Here is a 23,279-nt window from a genome sequence, read left to right on the forward strand (position 1 = left end):
TCCCCATTCAACACCACCTCCCCATGGCCCTCCCCTAGTGCCTGGCTCCCACCATCCTACTTTCTGTCTCTGTGGATTTGACTATTCTCGGAACCTCTCGTAAGCGGAAGCAGACAGTATTTGTCCTTTTGTGACCGGCCTCTTTCATTCAGTGTGATGTCTTCAAGGCTCATCCGTGTTGTAGCGTGTGTCAGGGTGTCTGTCCTTTTTAAGGCCTCCTTATTTCTTGTGCTACCTGAAGTTGGGTGTTTTCAGTAATAATAATGTGTAACGTTTATCCTGACTCATCTAATGCTGATGGTCTGGGCATGTGGTTCTTTCGTGCTGTCCTCCATATCTTGTGACAGAATAATTCTTGTCATTTCTAGGATTTTATAATTTAGGAGACGAGGAAGGATGTTAAATGAAAAAATGTGCCTTGGAAATAGAATAATGCAGCAAGATAAAATGGTATATGTATTTGAATGATTGCATATTTGATGCTCTAGAAGCTTTTCAGAGCTTTTAACATGCTCCTAATTTGCCCGTTGATGGGTTTCCCAGCGCCTGCCTGTGCGTTTCTATTTGGTCTGTGCTTGGCCATGGGAGAAGTGGTTTGCTGTTCTCAGCAGATCCCAGCAGCCTCCCCAACAAGTTAAGTGACTTGCCTGGGACTTGCAGCTTGGGTTCAGGGTGGATGACAGAGTGAGACTCTGTCTAAAAAAAAAAGAAGTAGAGAATAGAATAATGATCACCATAATCCGGGGAGGTGAGGAGGAAGAGGGGGTTGGAGAGAGATTGGTCGAAGAGTACAAAGTTACAGTAGGATGACAGGAATAAGTTCTGTTGCTCTATTGTATAGTAGGATAACTATGGTTAATAGTATTGTATATTTCAAAATAGCTAGAGGAAAGGATTTTGAACATTCTCACCACAAAGAAATGATAAATGTACAATTAATGGATATATTAAATACATTTATTTGAGTTTTACACAATGTCTAGGGGTCAGGACCAGGCACTGGGACCAGACACTGGGGCAGGGTCGGGGTGGGTGCTGGCTGCTGGGGGTGCTTGTCTGAGGCTAAGACTAGGTGGGACCAACAGGGGAGGACGTGTGAGGACCCACCTGCAGCAACCCGAGGGGATGGCAGTGGTGGGGTTACAGGGTGCGGACTTGGATTCCAAAGAGGAGAAACCAAGGAAACCAAGGTGTGGGCTTCCTTGGGGTGTGAGAAGGGCTCCTCCTTCTCCATTGTCTAGCCAATGGCACAGGTGGGGACAAGGAGGAATAGGAGGCTAGCTCTGCCCTCCCCACCCCTAACCCCGGGCAGAGCTGCGCCCTTTACCTTGACTGCAAGGCCAACACAGGACTTTGCTCCCCAGGCATCGTGAGCAGCACCTGGGCTTTTCTACAGTCCAGCTTGCTGGAGACGCTCGTGCTGGTATGAGACTCTGCTCTCCTGGGTCTGAGGCGCACTCCTCCTCTCATGGCTTGACATCCTGCCATGCACTACGCACCCAACCCTGAAAGCACGTGTCCCCTTGTTCCTGTCAAGCAAACCTGCATTCGTGAGACACAGGTCCTAGGTTGTTGCCCAGAAAGGAGAAAAGCCAGACGCCCTCAGGTAGCAGGATCAACACATCGCACCTGTTGTCTGACCCCAATCTGGCCTCTAAAACAAAACAAAACAAACCCGGAAGAGGGAGAGATGTACACAACCACTTCAAAGTTCCCTGGCTTTGCATGGGAGCCACCAGGAGCCACCAAGCAGGGCCCTCCCTGCCTGCTGTGAAGGCCTCGGGAAGGACAGGCCCGTACCCTGTGTCTCTTACTGGCTGGACAGCAAGCAACGCCCTGTGGATGTGACCACAGCTGGCCACGGGGGATGACTCTGGACCCTGAGGCCATCATGAGCTGCCCCAACCAGGCCTCGAGGGGCACTCGTGATGGGAGAGTGGAGGAGCCCCCCAGGTTGTGGTGCACAGGGTGGTGACGGAGACTCACAGTGAGCCAGTGGGCCCCTGCTTCCCTCCCGGCACTGGCTGCATCTCCAGCTGCCTGTGGCTCCATCTCACAGGGTCATCCCCAAGGCCACGGATGTTTCAGAAACTGGCCTTTTCTCCTCCATGCCCTCAGCAGACCCTCCCATGCCAGGACTAGGGTCCTCTCGGACCATCCCCTCTGTCATCCTGTCCACCATCGGTGGGGACTTGGCCTCAGGTTATTCTGGGCCCTGCCGCTCAGCCCGAGTCACCTTACCAGGCACATTCAGCTTCCTTGTGCCTTGGTGTCCTCACCTGTCAAGGGGCCAGTGATGGTTCCTCGTGGTGCGTGGGTCCTGTCCACGCCTCTGTGGACATTTCCCCTTCAGCCACCCCACCGCCCTGCACCAACAGCCCACGAGGCTGGCAGCAATCGGAGGTCCACCCACCCTCTGCCTCCATGCCCATATCTCCCTGCTACTCTGCATTCCTGGGGTCAATTTATGTCCCCCCAAAATTCACATCCGCCTGGAACCTCAGAGTGGGATGTTATTTGGAAATAGGCCCTTTGCAGCTGTAATTGAGGTGCTGACCTGAGGCCATACTAGCTTCCGGTGCGGTGAACAGAAGACAGAGGCGTGATGACACAGGGAGAGCCATAGCCACTTGACGCAGAGGCAAAGGCCAGATGGGTGCGCCTGGGAGCCAAGTAATGCCAAGGACTGCTGGACCCCCAGGGAAGGGGGCCCAGAGCAGACCCTCCCCTGAGCCTCCAGGAGGAACCAGCCCTGCCAGCACCTGAATTTCAGATCCCTGGCCTCCAAAACAGAGAGAACGAATGTCCCGTATTGGTGGCGCAGTAGTGGCCCTTTGCTCCCGCGGCCCCGGGAACTGACTCCCCTGCTCCCCACGCCTTGCCGGCCTTGCTGCTTTTCATGTATTGTGCTCCCAGGAGGACTGTTCCCTCCACTTGGTGTGGCAAACTCCATTCTTACTAGGAAACCCACTCCCCTGACTCCTGGGGCCGTCCAGCATCGGCTGTGCTGCTCTTCACCCACAGCCGCCGATCACCTGCCACCGAGTCTTGGAACTGTGGCACTCCCCCCTGCCCCCTGAGGGCTGCCTGCTCCTTGAAGGCCATGATATGACCTCTGCCCCCACTGCCCCACAGCATGAGCCCACCATGGGGAACACGATCGCGGATGACCATTATCCAACTGCAAAGTCTTTCACGAAAGTCAGGGGGACTGGACAGGTCCCAACCTCCATGAAGACCCAGAAAGTTCCTTCCCATGACGTGGTTCCGGTTTGTGCAGCACCTGCTGAGGAGGGCCCTGCAGCCTCGCGCTCTGCCATCTGCTCTGTCTCCTTCCCACGTCTCAGCCACAATGAGGTGACTCACCCTTCCCGGGAAAGCAGGGGATGGTACTTGATCGCTTTTGAGGTGCCGCGGAGCCGCTCCAGGCCTGGGAGGAATGCCCGGAGCGCGGGCAGAGGGAGTGCTGGGCGGGCTCTGTGCCTGCCCAAATCAAGCAGACCCCAAACTGTGACCTGTACTCACGTACAGAAATAAAACCACGGGCGACAGTGTGAGGCTGAAAGTCATCATCACCTAAAGGCCACAGACCGTAGCCCCTGAAAACTGTACAGGTCCCAGACCCAGGGAAGGCTAGAAGCCACCACGGTGCAGGGGAGCTGTGTGGTGTGGGGTCCTGGGACAGGAGAGGACAATGGGTGGAAACGAGGGAAATCTGCAGAAGGAACGGGCTTCAGTTAATAACATGTCAATACCGGCTCACTCCTTATGACAAATGCTGAGGCCAGGTGCAGCGGCTCACACCCGTGAATCCCAGCACTTTGGGAGGCTGAGGTGGGAGGATCGCTTGAGGCCAGGAGTGCGAGACCAGCCTGGGCAACATCGCAAGGCCGCACCTCTAGATAAAACAAAAACAGAAAACCCAGCCAGGCATGGTGGCATGCTCCTATAGTCCTAGCTTCTCAGGAGGCTGAGGCAGGAGGACCACTTGAGCCCAGGAGCTCAAGGCTCGAGGTTGCAATAATCACACCCCTGCATTCCAGCCTGGGCAACAGAATGAGACTCTGTCTCAAAACAAGCAAGCAAAAGACCCCCAAACCTACTGTGCTAATGTAATAACATAATGGGGGCCTGGGTGTGGGATCTCTGGGAACCTTCTGTATTAGTAATTTTTTTGTAAATCTAAAACTGTTTCAAAATTAAGTTTAAAAAAAAAAAATCAGCAACACAGACAGAACTACTGTCAATAGTGCCGATAGCTCTCTGGGTTCACGTAGAAACATTTTTTGTTTTGTTTTGTGTGAAAGAGTAACTCCTTCCTTTTTTATTTTTATTTTTTTTTGAGATAGAGTCTCACTCTGTCACCCAGGCTGCAGTGGTGCCATCTTGACTCACTGCAACCTCCGACTCCCAGGTTCAAGTGATTCCCCTGCTTCAGTCTCCCAAGTAGCTGGGATTACAGATGTGCACCACAATGCCCCACTAATTTTTGTATTTTTAGTAGAGATGGGGTTTCGCCATGTTGGCCAGGCTGGTCTCGAACTCCTGACCTCTGGTGATCCACGCACCTCGGCCTCCCAAAGTGCTGGGATTACAGATGTGAGCCACTGTGCCTGGCCTATTTCTTGTAGCCTAACATCATGTTGTCTTGATGTATCTCTGCCAAAAATGGAGGTTTGTGCTACTGTGTGATTTAGCTGCGTCATATTCCATCGTGGGGATAGGCTGTGCTTGGCTCAGCATTCCTGTACTGGTGGCGTTTAGATGTGTGTGTCTGAAGGCTTAAGCTGCAGGTTGGTTCAAAATCCAACCCAGACTACTTAAGTAAAAAGCAAATTCACTGTGGCCGGGTAACCTGGGCAGGGCCGTGGTCTCGAAGGAAATTGATGTTAGGATTAATATTAAGGCATTCCTCGTGTTCTCTTGCACACTTCACGGTCGTTAATATTCAATGCTATTTTCTGTCATCATTTTGTGCCTGAGTGAAGATAGATGTCCCTAGAATATGGATCCTTGTTCCGGGGTGTTTATCTGTGCTGTGCCTTCCTGGGCTGCCCCCAGGAAGGCCCCAGTGCTGCAGCCTCCACCCAACGTGTGGGGGTCAGAGTAGCTCAGGGCACCCCAAGAAGGCCTGGGCTTTTAGCTTAAAATCAGTACGGCCTTTACACATTGGTCCAGAACAAACACATCCATGTGTGGTTTAAGATAAAAGCATGTTTCATAATGACTGCCACGAGGAAGTAAACAGCACCCTATCTGTATTATTGTAATGGACATTAAAAAAGAAAAGCGAGCCAAACAGGCACAAAAAAATAGCTTACATGAAAAAATGGAGTCTCATTATGCTGTTTGTGTAAATGTTGATGTTGGAGTTAGAGCGACACTATGCTTCTCTGGCCCCTTTGCCTCTCCCTCCCTCTCTCCGTGCTCCTCCCTCCTTCCCTTTCTTCCACAAATGTTTATCCAGTGGCTCTGAGTGCCAGGAGCTGTTCTAGAGGTGACGGGTGCAGCAGGGACAAGACCTACAGGCTCTGGGTCCTCAGGGACTCATGGGGAAAGAAACAGATATAGTAAACAAATAAAAAAATCAGAGCCCTAGGCCGGGTGCGGTGGCTCACACCTATAATCCCAGCACTTTGGGAGGCTGAAGTGCGTGGATCACTTGAGGTCAGGAGTTCGAGACCAGACTGGCCAACGTGGTGAAACCTCGTCTCTACTAAAAATACAAAAATTAGCTGGGCATGGTGGCGCACATCCGTAATCCCAGCTACGTGGGAGACTGAAGCAGGAGAATCACTGGAACTCGGGAGGCAGAGGTTTCGGGGAGCCGAGATCATGTCATTGCACTGCAGCCTGGGCAACACAGCGAGACTCCATCTCAAAACAAACACACAAACAAAAAACAAAACAAAAACAAACAGAGAGAGCCCTGGCACTCCTGTGCAAGAACTGAAGTTGGGATGTGGCAGATGGGAGTGAGGGGTCAGCATGGAGGGTCCAGTGAGGGACCCAGGGGTGAAGCTAGTGTCTGAGAAGGCAGGCAGTGCTCCAGCAAGGGGACGTCCAAAGGCCCTGGAGCAGGAAAAGCTGTCACAGGATGACAGGGACAGATCATGTAGACCACAGGACACAGGGGTGTGGATTTTATGCTGGGTGCCGTTAGGGGCCACAAGGAAGCAGGGCGATGAGGTCAATATTTTAGGAAGACCACTCTGGCTGCCACATGAGGATGATGGTGGAGGGAAACTGAGGCTGGCAGACCCCAGGGGTGTTCAGCTTGTGGCCAAGCAATGCCTATGGGTCATAGGCTATTTTTAAGATTTTTCTTTTTTGAGGGGAGACAGAGCCTTGCTCTGTCCCCTCGGCTGGAGTGCAGCGGCGCAATCTCAGCTCACTGCAACCTCCACCTCCGAGGTTCAAGCGATTCTCATGCCTCAGCCCCTCAAGTAGCTAAGATTACAGGCACGCACCACCACGTCCAGCTAACTTTTGTATTTTTAGTAGAGACATGGTTTCACCACATTACCCAGGCTGGTCTCGAACTCCTGACCTCGTGATCCACCCGCCTCAGCCTCCCGAAGTGTTATGATTAGAGGCGTGAGCCCCTGAGCCTGGCCGGGCCACATTTTTTTAATCCATTAATCTGTGGGTGGACGTGGATCACTTCCAAGTTTTAGCTCTTGTGAATAGCGCTGCTGTGAACAAAGGTGTGGTTGACTCATCTTTTTATTTTGTTACAAAAAGAATTGCATTTGTAGCAACCCAAATAGTACATGCTAATTGTTTTTTTTTTGAGACGGAGTCTCGCTCTGTCGCCCAGGCTGGAGTGCAGTGGCGCGATCTCGGCTCACTGCAAGCTCCGCCTCCCGGGTTCACGCCATTCTCCTGCCTCAGCCTCCTGAGTAGCTGGGACTACAGGCGCCTGCCACTGCGCCCGGCTAATTTTTTGTATTTTTAGTAGAGACGGGGTTTCACCGTGGTCTCGATCTCCTGACCTTGTGATCCGCCCGCCTCGGCCTCCCAAAGTGCTGGGATTACAGGCGTGAGCCACCGCGCCCGGCCAGTACATGCTAATTGTAAGACATCTGAATAACACACAATGAGCAGTAAAGTAAAAAGGCGGTTCTCGCTCTGCTACCCCATCCTTTTATGTCCTTTGTAGGCGTCGCTGCAGCATCCTTCCAGAGTTTTCTATACATATATAACATGTTCGTGCATAAGTAAAGCAGCCCCTCAGAAAATGGGATCATGCTGTGCATATCCCTTTCATTTTATTTGCACATATTTTAGACACACGGATATTGATGACAGCGTAATAGTCCATTGTGTGGCCCGTCTCATTGGGTTATACGTTTCCCAGCTGATAGGTGTTTAGGTGGTTTCTTTGTCTTTGGTGTGTGTGTTTCAGCTTCCAGAAGGATGATTGCTTAAGCTTAGGGTCGCTGAATGTTTACAATTTATTTTTGGCAAAGGAATATATAAACGGGATGTAGCAAGTTAAAGTTATTTATGAGCATTGCATAAGGCAAAACTATATTAGCTTAGGTTAACATTGTATAACACACTGTTTAGCATGTTAATTTATTTTAATTGAATTATGTTAATATATGTCAGTCTGCTAGGGCTGCCATTTAAAAATACCATAGATTGGGTGGCTTAAACAACAAACATTTGTTTTCTTACAGTTCTTGAGGCTGCAAGTCCAGAATCAGGAAGGCAGCGCGGCCGGGTTCCCGTGGGCTTTGTTCTCCTGGCTGGTAGACGGTGCCTTCTTGCTGCGTCCTAATGTGGAGGAGAGGAGAGAGCTCTCAGCTGTCTCTTCCTGTGAGGATGCAAATCCCCTCGTGGGGCCCCGCCCTCGTAACCTCATCATTAACCCTCATTACCTCCCAGAGGCCTCATCTCCAAAACCCATCACCTTGGGTTAGAATTTTGAGGAGACACAGTTTGTTTACCAGCAACACGTTAGTATCGTATATGCTGGGCAGTGAGGTTTAATGTTTTAAGTTGATGAGCGGTTGGTCTATGAGTGGACTGTATTGGTTTTGGTCATCTGGTGCTGTGTAACAAAGCATCTCAAACCTAGTGGCCTCCAACTCCGGGCGTATTATCTACTCACAGTGTGGCCAGGCTCATTGAGGGGTGGTCTCTGCTCTGTGGTGTCCGGGCCCTCCCTGGGGTGGCTCAAGCCTCAGCAGCCCGGCGGGTCACATCTGGGGTCTGGGGCTTCCGTTGGCCGGGGCCCTGGACGGGAGTGCTGCCTTCTCCGTGACATGCCTTCTCTAGTGTGGGGTCTGGGCACCAGGAGGAAAGAGGCAGAACCTTCCAGCCCTCTTGGGGCCTGGGCCAGGAACTGGAGGATGTGTTTCCTGCCACATCCTGTGGGATCCAGCCGTCTCAGGGCCCCCCTGCTCCAGGGCAGAGGAGTGGAGGCCCCCTTCGGAGCGGGAGCCCCTGGGCTCAGGGAGGGAAGGAACGCACTCTCTGAGGCCGTCTCCCACCATGTCCTTTGCCTCGGACCTTTTGGCCTCGTTGTTGTTTTTCCCCACTCCTCCCTACAGCCACCGGTCCTCTGCCTCTGGGCTCTGCGGACACCCTCTGGGCTGCTCCTTCCCGCTCGGAGGTGCTCTGGGGCAGTTGCCAACACAACTGTGTAGCCTCGAAGGGCTCTGGGTTTATGCCAGAGCCAGAGGCAACCTCCCTGCACCGAGGTTGTACAAATATTAATGTCATGTTCTGAGTCCTGACTTGCCACACTGTCCTGAGGGCCACCTGGCAGAGCAACAGCACCCAGGGCACGGCTCGGGTGTCGTTACTGGGGTGGGAGGTGGGCACCCCCAGCCGGGTGTCGTTACTGGGGTGGGAGCTGGGCACCCCCAGCCGGGGGTCGTTACTGGGGTGGGAGCTGGGCACCCCCAGCCGGGGGTCGTTACTGGGGTGGGAGCTGGGCACCCCCAGCCGGGGCCTCACATTGGGGTGAGCTGGCACCCAGCCGGGTGTCGTTACTGTGGGATGGGCAACCCCTCAGCCGGGTGTCGTTATTGTGGAGCTGGCATCCCAGCTGGGCCCATGATCCTGGGTGTGAAATTTGGCTTCCGCCTCTGTTTTCCTCACCTGTGAACTGGGGGTGATGCTGATTTGGTTATAATCTCTTGGGATCTTGGGTCCACGGCGCATGGACACCTCTGTGACTTCTGGAGTGGTTGCATTTCTTTGTTGTTTAGACAAATTACATGACTTTAAGTCCCCCTCATACGTGACTGGTGGCTCCTGGTGCCGGGAAAGTGCCGGGTGCGGAGCCACCTGCTGCTCTCGTTCTGTTTCCTCTTGGGCTCCCCGCGTGCTGCTGTGCTTGTCGGGCACGTTGCTGGGCTCGGGGTGACAAGGCGGCCTCTGGGCCTCATCACCCTCCAAAGGCCCGGACACTTCCTCACAGTCCCCAGAACGAGAGGGCGGAGGGCCTGGCCCTCTCTGGCTCCCTGCCCGGCTCCTGTCCTCCTGACTGGGGCAGTTACTGAGGCCCAGGACTCTGAGGGGTGACAGGGGCCCCACACTCCATGGAAACCAGGGTGGGAGCTCTCGTGGGGGCCACAAGCAGGGGCCTCATGGGGTGGGGGCTCCTGGAACACAGAATCTGAGCCAGGCCTGGAGGACCTGGACTTGGCAGCCTATTCTGCAAATCCCACCCCACATCTGAGCCCGGGCCTGGAGGTGGCAGGTGAAGGCCCCTGGGCATGGGCCGCTGCTCTGTCCCTGGGAGCCACTGGTACCCATGGCCCGCCCCTTGAACGTCTTGTCCGATTCTAGGCCTGGAACCGGTGATGCATGTGCCTTTGCAAACAAGGCGTTCCACTGTCTTGGCCTCAGACTCCTAAGTACCGCACGTGATGATGTGTTTACTGCTGGCTGAGATGCCACTGTGTGTCTTTGTAAAGCGGTGCTTCTCAGCGCCTCCTGTGTGCTGGGCATGTGGACTTGCATGGGGTGTAGCCGAGCTAAGTGGGACTCTCAGCACAGTACGTTGGTGAGGACATCCTCCGGGCAGGACCAGGGGGGCTTGCCAGGCTCTGCAGAGTTTGAGCTGAGCTGTGAGGACAGGAAGAACTCTTGGGAGGTTGGGCAGGATAGGATCCCTGAAGGCCAGGGCAGGTGCAGAGGAGGTAAAAGGGGGCTTCAAGTCCCCATGTGGCTGGACCAAAGCGTGTGAGGAGTTTCGGGCAGTGAGGGGCTGAATCCCAGTGGTTGTCAGAGTGCCCTGCTGAGCGCTTTGGGGCCCTCTGAGGGCTTCGGAGCCAGAGAAATATGTGATTGGAGCTGTGCTTTAGGAAGCCAGGGTGGAGGCCAGGGTGCCGGAGGAGGGAGGGCCAGGGTGGTGTTTGTGGGGGGTGGGGGCCAGGGTGCTGGAGGAGGGAGGGTCAAGGTGGTGGTCGTGGGTGGGGAATGGGGAGTGGGGAATGGGGATGCCCACGCTCTCTCCTTTGGCAAGCATGCCTGAGGCTGCTCCTGGGATGGGGCCTGTAGGACCTGTGACTCCGGCAGCATCTGAATGACCCTGACTTTCCTTGTGTCTGCAGACGGCATCCACAGCGTCACGGCCTTCTGCACCCTGCGTGTCACCATCATCACGGACGACATGCTGACCAACAGCATCACTGTCCGCCTGGAGAACATGTCCCAGGAGAAGTTCCTGTCCCCGCTGCTGGCCCTCTTTGTAGAGGGGGTGGCCGCGGTGCTGTCCACCACCAAGGACGACGTCTTCGTCTTCAACGTCCAGAACGACACCGACGTCAGTTCCAACATCCTGAACGTGACCTTCTCGGCGCTGCTGCCCGGTGGCGTCCGCGGCCAGTTCTTCCCGTCGGAGGACCTGCAGGAGCAGATCTACCTGAACCGGACGCTGCTGACCACCATCTCCACGCAGCGCGTGCTGCCCTTCGACGACAACATCTGCCTGCGCGAGCCCTGCGAGAACTACATGAAGTGCGTGTCCGTGCTGCGCTTCGACAGCTCGGCGCCCTTCCTCAGCTCCACCACCGTGCTCTTCCGGCCCATCCACCCCATCAACGGCCTGCGCTGCCGCTGCCCGCCGGGCTTCACCGGCGACTACTGCGAGACGGAGATCGACCTCTGCTACTCCAACCCGTGCGGCGCCAACGGCCGCTGCCGCAGCCGTGAGGGCGGCTACACCTGCGAGTGCTTCCAGGACTTCACTGGTAGGTGCCTGGGGCCTGCAGGTGGCTGGGCTCACCCTGGCTTTGTGCAGGGGGACGCGTGGGGGAGGGTTTCGGGTGGTTTCCTCTGTTTACTTCCGTCCAAGGAAAACAGCTGGAGCACGGGCGCTGGGCCCAGGTGTGGGCTCCATGAACTTTGAGATGATCTCAGTAACGGTACTTTTTTTTTTCTTTTTTGAGATGGAGTGCCACTCAGTCGCCCAGGCTGGAGTGCAGTGGCACAGTCTTGGCTCACTGCAACCTCCGCCTGCCGAGTTCAAGCGATTCCCCTGCCTCAGCCCGGCAAGTAGCTGGGATTACAGGCACATGCCACCACGCTCGGCTAATTTTTGTATTTTTAGTAGAGACGGGGTTTCACCACATTGGTCAGGCTGGTCTTGAACTCCTGACCTCATGTGTTCCACCCGCCTCAGCCTCCCAAAGTGCTGGGATTACAAGCATGAGCCCCCGCACCCGGCCAGCCATGGCATTTTCTTAGCCAGCTCGGGGCTTCCCTGACCGTAGCCCACGGTCACCTCCCCTGCCCGACTTAACTGCCTGCTTTAGGAGAACAGTAGGACAAGGTTACAGGGTGAGATACACTTAAAAGAAAACCTAAATGCACGAAGTGACATGAGTTGCTTTTAAGTGGCTCTCAGGTTAAAGTACTTTATTCCAGATTGCAGGCTTAATTGGTTAGCGTAAAACAGTGGAACCGGGTGGAAAGCGTTGAGCCATTAATCATTTGGGTCTTGAAATCCCGTTGTTTCACGCTGCCTGTCACCGTAGAAATTTTGTGACTCATTCCCCCGCTTCTGAAGACGTTCTTTCCTTGATACGTCCTGACTTATCACCAAGATGAATTACTCCAAATGTAGCCAACGGTGTTTTTAAAAAATAAAGAGCCACCCCGAGAGGTACAAAAACACACGTTCTCTGCATCTCAGCCACAAATCTTGCTTTGGTCTTTGATCGTCTGTTCCATAAAATGATGGCTCATTTGAAAAATGAGTTTACAATGGTCCCAGTGGTGAATAGTCTCTTCTTTTTTTTTTTTTTTTTTTTTTCCTGAAAGCTCTCTGGGATTAGGCGGGATTTGGTTCATACCGGAGATAACGTTGAGACTCTTCCATCTACCGAGTCCTCGATTAATCTGTTTAATATAAACACCTGAGCAATCGTTAGCTGCTTGTTAGCAGCACATAGCACAAGTTTATCGAGCTTATAACAAGGGTTTGAGGTATTAGCAGGTATTTATCAGGCAGGAAGAGCGCAGGGGAGCAGAGAGAGGGAAAGGATGGCTTCCAAGGTTCTCTGCATCAGAAGTGGAGGGAAAACCACCAGTGTGGGTGTTGGCAGCCCGATGCAACGGGGCTCCCGGCTCTGACCTCTTGCACTCCAGGTTGGTGGCCCTCTGGTCATACGGCAGGTGGAAGGAAGGCACTGTGGTCACCTGCCCCGTGGTGTTCCCACGCCTGCTAGTCCGTGGCTGTCTGTTGGTGCCATCTGCATCTGGGGCTCTCGCCCCGCTGTCTCTCACTGAGTGCTAATCCTAGATTCCTGGCTATACCGGGGCTTGGCTGTGGGCTAGGCAGGCAGGCAGAGACGGCGGGAGACCCCCGCCTCCCATAGCCCACACCTGTGTTGGGTTTGGGGGTGGGGATGGCTCCAGGTATGAGCAGGCCTGAACCAGGCCCCCTCCCCTGCTCTGAGTTTCGGTGGATTCCTGTTCTGTGTCAGCTTCCCAAGGTGCCCTTCCTCCCCTTTGCCCCTCATGGCCTTGAGCGGGCTGCTCTGCCTCTCTGAAGCGTCAGCTTGGATGTAGCAGCGGCCAGCACAGTAAGTGCCCCTTTCCCGAGCCAGTGCCCGCCATGTGGCCTGGGTGGATGGCGCTTTGCCGACTTTCCTGCTTCAGATGAAGAAGCCATGGCCGCGGGTCCCTGGGAGGGGCCTGTTACACTCCCAGGAGTTGGCAAGGGCACCATCTTTACTCTGCAGATACTGAGTACCTACTGTATACCAGGCCAGCGCACAAGCCAGACCTCCCCCGGCCCATTCCGGGGGGTGACCAAGTTCATTTGTGCCGTTGGCTCTTTCATGGGTAGAGGGGACCATGTAAGCACCTCCCACCTCTGGCTTTGTCAGACGAGTCAGAAGCCTTAGGGCAACGTCTCACGTGGCTTTGAGACCCGGCATCGGCCTCCCAGGCCGCCAGTCCAGGCTGCAGTAAGTTTGGGGCCGCACTGGGCAGGGGTGGCCGAGGCCTCTGGGGATCCCTGTGCCAGCAGATCCCCTCTGAAGATGATTGACCCATTGGGGGTAATCCACATTCTGAGCTTCTCAGGTTTTCTTTTCATCAGGAGAGTCATTTTTAGAAAACTAATGACTGGGGAACGGCCAAGTCTGTCATCACCAATAAGACCCACTAACATGTAATGATTGGCATGAGACTAATTTGAATCTCTTTGGGTACCAACATTATCATATGTATTTCCCTCGGAGATAAGGCTAATTAAGACTGATTATTTCTACTCCGTCCCTCTTCCTCTCCTTTTCCCTCTTTCCTTTTGAAGCGCTCCTTTTTCTGCGTGGAGGTAATTGAGCTCATTTATTCACGATGAAAGTGGCGCTGTCGTCACAGGGGTTTTATTACTTGCTCTCTGGTAAGCCGAGCTCGGGGGCCTCACGGTTGCAAGGCTGGAATCAGCCCAAGTGGCTGCTGAAAGCCCCTAGCTTCCTGTGTTGCGGGACAGGAGACAGCAGGAGCTGGATGAAGGAAGTAGCAATTAATTTCAGGAAAAGCTCAACAAATTTGATGCTGGAGAAAATACTAACAGCTCTCCCATGTCCCTGAAATCCATTTAGGCCTTAGAGAAGTCCAAGGCCCCAGCGTCTGTGGATTCCCCTGATCTTTGCAGGGAAAGAACGCTCACGGTGTTGGGACTGTGGTTGGGGTCTGCCGCCATCCCACTCTCCGAAGGGACAAGGATAGGAAGCCTTAAGGCTCCGGCATCTCAGATGTGCCTGGGACGCCCTCCCAGTTTCTCCGCTCCGCAGAGAGTTCTAATCAACCGTGAGAAGCATGGGCTTGTGTTCCTCGGTTCATAGCCCCTCGGTCTTTTCGTAAACAGTGTAGCTCTGCTTTTTGTTAAATGGCTCAAGGACGTGGGGCAGGCTCCGACTTGGCTCCTGTGGGTCCAGATACAGGGCCCTGTTCCGTCTCCCCTCTGCACCTGCCATCCCTTCATCTGAAACATGTCTCCTCCCCATCCATCTGCCCATCACGGGCCTCCCTGAAAATCTGCTTCAGCAGCTGTCCTCTGCTGAGAAGGTTCTGGAAGTTTCCCGACCTCCTGGGATGGATCATAGGTTTCCTCCCTTGAAGCTTCCTGGGTGTCTTGTTTATGCTTTTGTTGGTCGACCCCCGTGCTGGGTGTGGTTCACACACTTCCATGTCTCTGTCCCTCAGGATGGCAGGGACTGTAGCTAATGGTCGTGTGTGTGTGTGTGTGTGCACGTGCACATGTTTTGAGACAGAGCCTCACTGTGTCACCCAGGCTGGAGTTCAGTGGTGTGATCTCAGCTCACTGCAACCTCTACCTCCCGGGTTCAAGTGATCTCCTGCCTCAGCCTCCTGGGTAGCTGGGACTACAGGCCTGCATCACCACACCCGGCTAATAATTTGTATTTTTAGTAGAGACCGGGTTTTGCCATGTTGGCCAGGCTGGTCTCAAACTCCTGACCTCACGTGATTCACGTGCCTTGGCTTCCCAAAGTGCTGGGTTTGCAGGCGTGAGCCACCATGCCTGGCCGGACGGTAGCTAATGTTTGGTGAGTGCTCTGCTGTGCTGGTTACTCCCCTAGATGATTCTACACGTATTTTCTCATTTACTTCTCGAGGCAGCTCTAGGACCCCATTTTATAATGGGTACAAGACATCAAAGCCTCTAGCCCAGTGGTTCTTCACTGGGGGTGATTTTGTCCCCAGGGATGTTTGACAAAATCATACATTTTTGGTTGTCACAGCTGGGGGCGGAGGTGCTGGAGGGATGAAACCAGGAATGCTGCTTGGCATCTGTAGTGCACGGGACCGCCCCACGGCACAGAACCGGCCTCATTGCTGAGGGCAAGGACCCTGCTGCTGGCCCTGCGGAGGGTGGGGTCAGGACTCAAACCTGGGCATGCTGGCTTCTGAGCTGCAGCTGTAGACCCTCGAGGGTGGAACGGCCGGCCAGGTTTACCAGCTGAGATCCTTCCTCTTGCATCATTTCTTTAACAGCATTTTGTAAAGGGCACCTTCTGTGCTGGTTCAAAGGGCCAGTGTGATGGGCGGTCTGCAGCGGCCCAGGAGGAGCTTTGCAGCTGTTAACCTCGCTCCCGAGGGGCTGGGAGGACACGGTTCCTTCCCCACAAGAAACCTGGCCTCATTAAATCAGGCCTGGCCTTAGAACTCGGTTTTGAATCCTGATGCTGCTCTTGGTGTCTCCTCTCTCTAATTAAACAATCATGACCATTCACTCATGACTAAAATGGGAAGAGGCCAGGAGCGGTGGCTCACATCTGTAATCCCAACACTTTGGGAGGCCAAGGCACGTGGATCACGAGGTCAGGAGATTGCGACCATCCTGGCCAACACAGTGAAACCTTGTCTCTACTAAAAATACAAAAAATTAACCGGGTGTGGTGGCCGGGTGCCTGTCGTCCCAGCTACTCAGGAGGCTGAAGCAGGATAATCGCTTGAATCCAGGAGGCGGAAGTTGCAGTGACCTGAGATCACGCCACTGCACTCCAGCCCGAGCGACAGAGCGAGACTGTCTCAAAAAATAAAAATAAAAACCTAGGAACAGTACTCTGTACTGATTACCAAGAACGCAAGTCCTGGGCTCTGCTCTTCCTCTGCCTTTCCCATGTGTCTGTGACAACCCAGGAGGTGGGACAGTTGTCATCCCAGTTCTGTCAACACCCAGGTGCAGCACCGGGTGGGCAGGTCCGGGATCCGACTCGGGGATCTCTTGTGAGAGGTGAGTTTCACAGCCGCCCCTGGGAGGGTCGGATGCCCCAGGCCTCCAGCCTCTCCCCTCTGGTCCCCTGGAGGACGTCCCTAGTACCAACTCCAGATGCTTCCTGCTCTGACCCTGCTTCCTCTCCCTGTCCCTCATTTCAGCCCACAGGCTCCCGGTGGATGCCCCTTGGCCCCACGTTCAGCCTCTTGCCACAGCCTAATGACTCTGCCTCCCCCGCCCAACTCTTCTCTCTGCTGCCTGTCCCTGTTTTCATGTTATGACCTTGGACCTCCTCCTGCCCTCCCCGCCACCCTCATCCTGCCCTGACGATCCCCTCTTCACAGAGCGCCCAGAGTGTACACGTTTGTCTTATCAGTGTTCAAGCCTTCGTGGGGTGACCAGTGCTCCAGTATAAAGTGCAGTCACTGGGCCTGTGGCACTCAGAGGTCTAGCCTCATCCCCGGCTCCCCATGCTCAGGTCACTCTGGCCTTCGGGACACACACTGGCCCCTCTCACCGTGGCACTTGCCCCTCCAGCGCACCTTCCCCCAGGTCTTCCCTGAATGTTCCCTCCCTGTCCCCACTCCTCTGTCCTCCCTGCAGCCCTCACCCCCATGGCGGTGTTTGCTTGCCATTGTCACCTTCCTCCCTCTGCACTGGATGCAGACAGCAGCGTCGTCTGCCCAACAGAACGTGCCCACGGACCTGCAGCAGGTACCATGTGCAAATGAGACAAGGGCTGGCCATCCCACCCCTCCAGATAGGCCAGAGATAATGCCCTCGGGGCCTGAAGCTCATTCTGTGTGTGGTCCAGGTGCCGCCTGTGCTGCCTCTGGTGTTGAGCTGGGAGGAACAGGACCCTCCAAGAACACCCACCTCCCTTCCCTGTCTCCTTTGCCCCTTCCTAGGGGACGCTGAGGTATGTCTGACTTTGTCCCGCCCGTGTCGGCACTGGCTAAGCTCCCACGTGGGTCTGCCCTTGGGCTTATCACAGCCATGAGCGGGAGCGTGGGCTCCAAGCCTCTGGGCATTCCCGGGAAGCACTTCCCTTCCTCATCTCTCTCCACGCCGTGAACGGGTGATTTGTCCCCACAGTAGGGTCTTCGTCTTCCCATGGGGCGCATTCCTGAGTGGCAGCTCTGATATCTCAGGAAAGGCGCGTTTCTCTGAAGGGCTGAACATCTTGGAGGGGGACGGCAGCAAGTCACCTTCACTCCCCTCACGTCTGGGTAAAGGCAGACCCGGGTGCCCCTCCTGTATGCACCAGTGGGCCAGGGCTTCTTTCTTAGGGTCGAGTTTATTCTTGATCTCCTGCTTTTAGGGCCCCAGGGGCTGTGAGAATAATCTTCCCCCCAACCTGCCGCCGAGATGAGTCTCACTCTGTCACCCAGGCTGGAGTGCCGTGGCATGACCTTGGCTCGCTGCAACATCTGCCTCCTGAGTTCAAGTAATTCTCCGGCCTCAGCCTCCCGAGTAGCTGGGATTACAGGCATGCACCACCATGCTTGGTTAATTTTTGTATTTTTAGCAGAGACAGGGTTTTACCATGTTGGCCAAGCTGTTCTCGAACTCCTGATCTTCTGATCCACCCGCCTTTGCCTCCCAAAGTGCTGGGATTACAGGCATGAGCCACCGCACTTGGCTAAGAATAGTCTCTACGAGGCTGCGGAGCTCAAAGCCTGCCAGTGGGGCCGTCCCTGGGCCCTGTATGCCCGTGCCACCTGGACTTCCAGGAGTGTTGGGTGCTCCCTGGCTGGGACCTTAGCTTGGTCAGGAACCGAGTAGGTGAGTAGCCACTTGGGAGCACTTCAGTGCTGCTGGCTTTGAGCTTTGTGCAAACTCCTTAGGCTGGGACAATAGCAATTGTCCTGTGTGAGGGCCCCCCCGGCTCCTCCCCTGTCGGGGTCCCAACTGTCCCTGTGAGGGCCTCCTGGGACCAAGGACAATCTGTGTAGGTTCAAGGACAGAGAAACTTTTGGTGTAAACATATAATCACCTGTGTGCTCATGGGAAAATGTTAAAAATAAATTCTGGCCCCTCTCCGATTCTGTTGTAAAATGTGTACGTCACTCCGGCTGTGAGTTTTATTTTGGGTTCCCTTATCGGAGTCATGGGGTTTCCATCTTCCTGTGATCTGCTGGCGCACTCATCCATCGCAGCCTGCAGGTTCTGCACTTTTAGACAGGGTCCTCATTCATGGCGCGCTGTGCCATCACCCTGCGGAGTGACGTCTGCTTAGCACAGGCGCACACGTGGGCCGGTGCTCACTGCGGCTTCCAGGATTAAAGCTTCACCTCCAAGTGTGCCTAGTAAAGTCGCAGTTAGTCCTTAAACTTGAGAGTTAATTATCATTCAAAATGAAAATCATTACATAACCTATAATTAAAATCTCAAATAAAGCAGAAACAGAATCCTTTCTTGGGAAAACATGCTTTTCAGATAATTCAGGATTACTTCAAGTTTTTCTCTCCTTGGTGCTTCTCAAGGCTTTCGCATTTGGCTTTTTCTACAGAGTCCAGGTTTCAAGATTTGCCATGTCTCTGGTACGTTCCTGGAAAGCTGGGGCATTATTTCATTTCTGGGTAACTCTGTTTTCTATTAAAATCGTGCCGGGGGATCGGGATGTGGATAAATTTAGCCAGGTATCTCCTGTTCTCCTCCACACAATTTCTTCCCCAAAGCTGGGGCTTTTGATAAACAGAATTAGTGTCCTGTGCAGGGTGTGTAGGCACAGCCCAGCAGCACTGGGGCCCAGCACGGTCCTCGCACTCACCCTGCAGTCCTGCTTGGGCTTCTATGAGCTTCCTAGGGCTGCTGTAACCAATCCTCACAAACTGAGTGGCTGAAGACAACAGAAATCTGTTGTCTCTAAGCCAAACGCAGTGGCTCACACCTGTAATCCCAGCACTTTGGGTGGATGAGGCAGACGGATCACTTGAGGTCAGGAGTTCAAGACTAGAGCCTCTGTAATCCCAGCCCTTTGGGAGGCCGAGGCAGGTGGATCACCTGAGGTCAGGACTTTGAGACTAGCCTGACCAACATGGTGAAACACCGTCTCTACTAAAAACACAAAAATTAGCCAGGTGTGGTAGCATGCACCTGTAATCCCAGCTACTTGGGAGGCTGAGGCAGGAGAATCACTTGAACCTGGGAGGTAGAAGTTATAGTGAGCCGAGATCGCACCACTGCACTCCACCCTGGGTGACAGAGTGAGACTCTGTCTAAAAAAGAAAAAAGCAACCTCTTGTCTCACTGTTCTGGAGGCCAGAAGTACAAAACCATGGTCCCTGCAGGGCTGTGCTCTTTCCGAAGGCCTCAGGGGAGGACCCTTCCTGGCCTCTCCCAGCTTCCGGTAGCCCTAGGTGGTGTCTGACTAACGGATGCATCAGTGCAGTCTCCGCCTCCGTCCTCACACTGTTCTTCCTGTGCACGTCTGTCTCTGTCCAGGTTTCCCTCTCATTGTAAGGACACCGGTCACTGGATTAGGTCCCACCCTAATGATCTCATCCTAAGTTGATTACAAAGACCCTATTTCCAAACAAGGTCACTTTCAAGGGTACTGGGAATTAGGAACTGAGCATATCTGGGGACACAGTTCAGCCTTGGGTGCTCCTTAGCTGGGGAGCTAAGGAGTTTGGGAACCAGGGCTGCTGGCGCTTCTCACTGGCCTGCCTGTCGCGTGTCTGCCAGGGCCACAGGCCACTCTGGGGTGGGAGGTGGGTTTCTGTGGTGTGTTTACCTTTGCGAACGCTAAGCACGGGAGCAGAGGGTTCCCCACGTTCCACCCGGACAGCCTGGAGGTGGGAGAGCTGAACTAGGTGTAGAATGTGAGTCAGTGAGAAACAAACATCTGCCCAGCAGTGTCTGGCCCACAGTTAGAAAAGTGGCCCGAAGACGAGCCGCATGCAGTAGAAACCTCGCTGTGGTTTAAAGCGCACGCCGTTCCCCGTGACTTCGAAGTCGGTGGTGTTGAGGGGAGACAAGGCCGCCCGGCCGGGCTGGCTGCAGGTCGTGGGCGTCTGTGCGTGCACTGGAGGGATGCCGCTTCTGCAGAGGGAGTGCGAGCTCCATGAGAGCAGGGCTGGGCTCGCTCGCTCACCCCTGCATGAGTCTCCTGGGGCCGCTGTAACATTTCCACACATGAAGGGCTTAACGCAGCACCAATTCATTCTTACTGTTCTGGAGGGCAGTCGGGCGTGGGCAGGGCTGCTCCGGGAGGCCCTGGGGAGGGCCCTGCGGTTCTGCCTTCCTCAGCTGCTGGAGGTCGCCTGGTCCTCGGGCCCTGGTGCCTTCCTCATCTCACTCCGACCCCTGCTTCCACCACTGTAGCACCTTCTGCCCCTCACCCTCCCACCTCTGACAAGGAGCCTTGTGATGACTTTGGGGCCACACAGTAATCCAGGATGGCCACCCCGTCTCAAGATCCTTAGTCACATCTGCAAAGTCCCTTAGGCCATGTGAGGTCGAACATTGTTGGCTTTCAGAGATGAGGATGTGGACACCTTTTGGGGTCCACTATTTTACTAACCACAGCCCCAGCATTCAGTCAGCACCCAGTAAATATTTGTCGGAGGCATGCGTAGCGAGCAGGCCCCACCTTCGGCGCTGTGGTGGGGGTCTGGCAGTCCCTGCTGTTTATAACCGGCCGCGACCTGGACCCAGGGCTGCCGGGAGCTGTTGGGGAATCCGAATTGAGCCTCTGCCCGGAGAGTGGTGACCCAGATGACCTCGGGGACAAGTGCTCTCTGCTCTTTCACCCCCTTCCGGTCACCACTGTCAAGCCCTTTCTCTGGTGTGGACAGACAAAGCCGCCTCTGTCCTGGGGACCAGGGGACAGGTTGATCACACGCCTCTGGCCTGCCAGGGCTGGGTGTGGGGGGGTGACACTTATCAGATGAAGCTGGCTGGACATAGTGGGGGTAGACTTCATATTAATGAGGGCAGTTCGTTACCCCCAACTCCAAGTGATGAATGAAGAATTCGGGCTCATTTCTTCTGGACGTTGATCTGTCCCTAGGGCACTGTCTGTCCTGGCCCGCACTGGCGTGGCCAGGGGAATTTGAACCGTTGGGGTGCTGAGCAGCCTTTTTTTGTGATGAGTGAGGTTTTGGCTGGCATTCCCGCTGAGCCCGGGCACGCTGCTGTTTGTAGTTGGCACCATCTCTCTGCATGCTGATAACGCACTGGGCACGCCCCTTCCAGCCCTGCTATGCACAGCTGCCTGGCTCACCTCCCTCGGTTGTCTTTCTGTGTCTAGCAGGAGCGTGACCAGACCCTGGCCCCACATCCTGCCTCCCGCCGAGGCATGGCAGGGCCAGCCCTCTCCCTACCCTCAGGAACCAAGTGCTCAGTGGGGCGCCAGACTGCACAGTGCCCTCTCCCTGGGTGCAAGACCCAGGCCCATCCCACCCGAATGTCCCCACTCAGCCCTACCCTCCCTGGATGAGGCTGTGTCCAGGCTGTGCCCACCCCCATGGTCCCTGGAGAAAAGCAACTCCCGAGGCCTGCAGGGCACAGGGGAGCCCCGCCTGCCCCACCGTGGCACTGTCTTCTTGGCGTGTGCTGGGCCCCAGGGTGGCGTGAAGACTGCGTCCCCCCACTCCAGGACCCGGGGAGTGTTGACTGGGCCCTGTCCACCCTAGGTAGGACCCACCACCAGGCTCTGCCTCATCTCAGGTCCTGGAGGCCTCCTGAGCTGCCACCAATGTCCTTCTAAAGAGAGCCAAGTCCCTGGCCCACCCCTTGGCTTGGAAGGACCCTGGGTTGGTTTTGAGGGGGTAGGAAGTGCTCTGCAGGGGGAGCCGAGATGGGGTTCTGTACCCCAGGGTGGTGCTGGGGCTGCAGGGACACTCAGGTCCTGGTGATCAGCAGGGCTGACCATCCCCTAAGTGCCAGCTGTGTGAACCCCCGGTGCCAGGGACCAGGTGTGGTGGTATCCAGAGCCCTGTGGTTACCCGTCTCCTACCAGTCTTGGCAACCAGGACTTTCTGAGTCCACTCAGGCCCAGGAGTCGCTGTGTGTGTTTGGCGCACCAGGTCCTCATGCCACTGTCTTCCCAGTGCCACAAGGACCCTGGGAAACAAGGGGTGTTGTATCTCCCGTGCTCCAGGTCTGTGCAGGCTCCGGGAGATGCTGGGAGGTTTCAGGGTGCTGCTTCCTCAGGGGATTGACCCCAGAAGAGGGTTGCTGCTGACTCTGGCTGGTTTCCTCGGTGTGTTCTGGGCCTCATTCTCCTAGGACTTCTGTGATAAGTGATCACAGACGGGGCGCTGAGAACAACAGACATGCCTTCCCTCAATGCCGCAGCTGGAAGGCTGACATCGAGGTGTTGGCAGGGCCGGCCGCGCTTCCCGGAGGCTCTAGGAGGAGCCCCCTGCCTCCCAGCGCCTGGTGGCTGCAGGCCTTGGCTTGTGGCTGTCTGGCTGCAGGCTCTGCCTCCCTCTGCACCAGCCCTTCCTCTTGTTTCTAATCTTCCTCTGTGCTCATTTTGTGATAATTCATGTTGTGATTGCATCGAGCCCACCTGCTAATCGGATTGTCTCATCTCAAGATCCTTAACTTAATTGCGCTTTTGCCATATAAGTAAAATTCCTTGTTTTGCTATATAAGGTCACATTCCCAGATTTTAGGAATGACGATGTGGACACATCCTCTTGGGGCCACCGTGTAGCCCGCTGTGGGGTGGGTTATTTCCTAGTCTCCCCTCCATCGTCGGTGTCGTGGAGAGGGAGGTTGTAGGGAGCCCCTCTTCTGAAAGGCTGTGTCCCCAGGGGCGATTCCAGGCTGGGGTCGCCTGGGCCTGCTGGGCCTGTGTGCTGCCGGAGCCTTCGACCTGGAGCTGCTGCAAGCACCGGGAGACCGTCACACGTGTACCCATCCTTCAGGTTCGGCAGGATTTCCAGCCCTCAGTGTGTAGGTGACTCCTGTAAGAAACAGCAAAGCAGTGGATCAGTGGGAATCATTTTTCTTTGCTGCTGGAATGCGTTTCTTATTTTTTTAAATGGGTGTGTCTGGAGATCTGGGAATTTGCTTCGGAGACACTAATGAAGTCATGCAGAGAAGGCCA

General features: G+C 54.9%; 1 protein-coding gene across 1 annotated transcript in view; it reads left to right on the forward strand.

Annotated features, from left to right (window-relative positions):
- The window catches only part of CELSR1 (cadherin EGF LAG seven-pass G-type receptor 1), a 169,660-nt gene that overhangs the window by 66,954 nt on the left and 79,427 nt on the right, over positions 1-23,279 (forward strand). Inside the window, exon 2 of the mRNA XM_031656181.1 lies at positions 10,575-11,213. Coding sequence (XP_031512041.1) covers positions 10,575-11,213 — 639 coding nt within the window. The remainder of the gene's footprint in view (positions 1-10,574; positions 11,214-23,279) is intronic.

The sequence above is a fragment of the Papio anubis genome, chromosome 16, assembly GCF_008728515.1.
Source record: "Papio anubis isolate 15944 chromosome 16, Panubis1.0, whole genome shotgun sequence".
Lineage (NCBI taxonomy): Eukaryota > Metazoa > Chordata > Mammalia > Primates > Cercopithecidae > Papio > Papio anubis.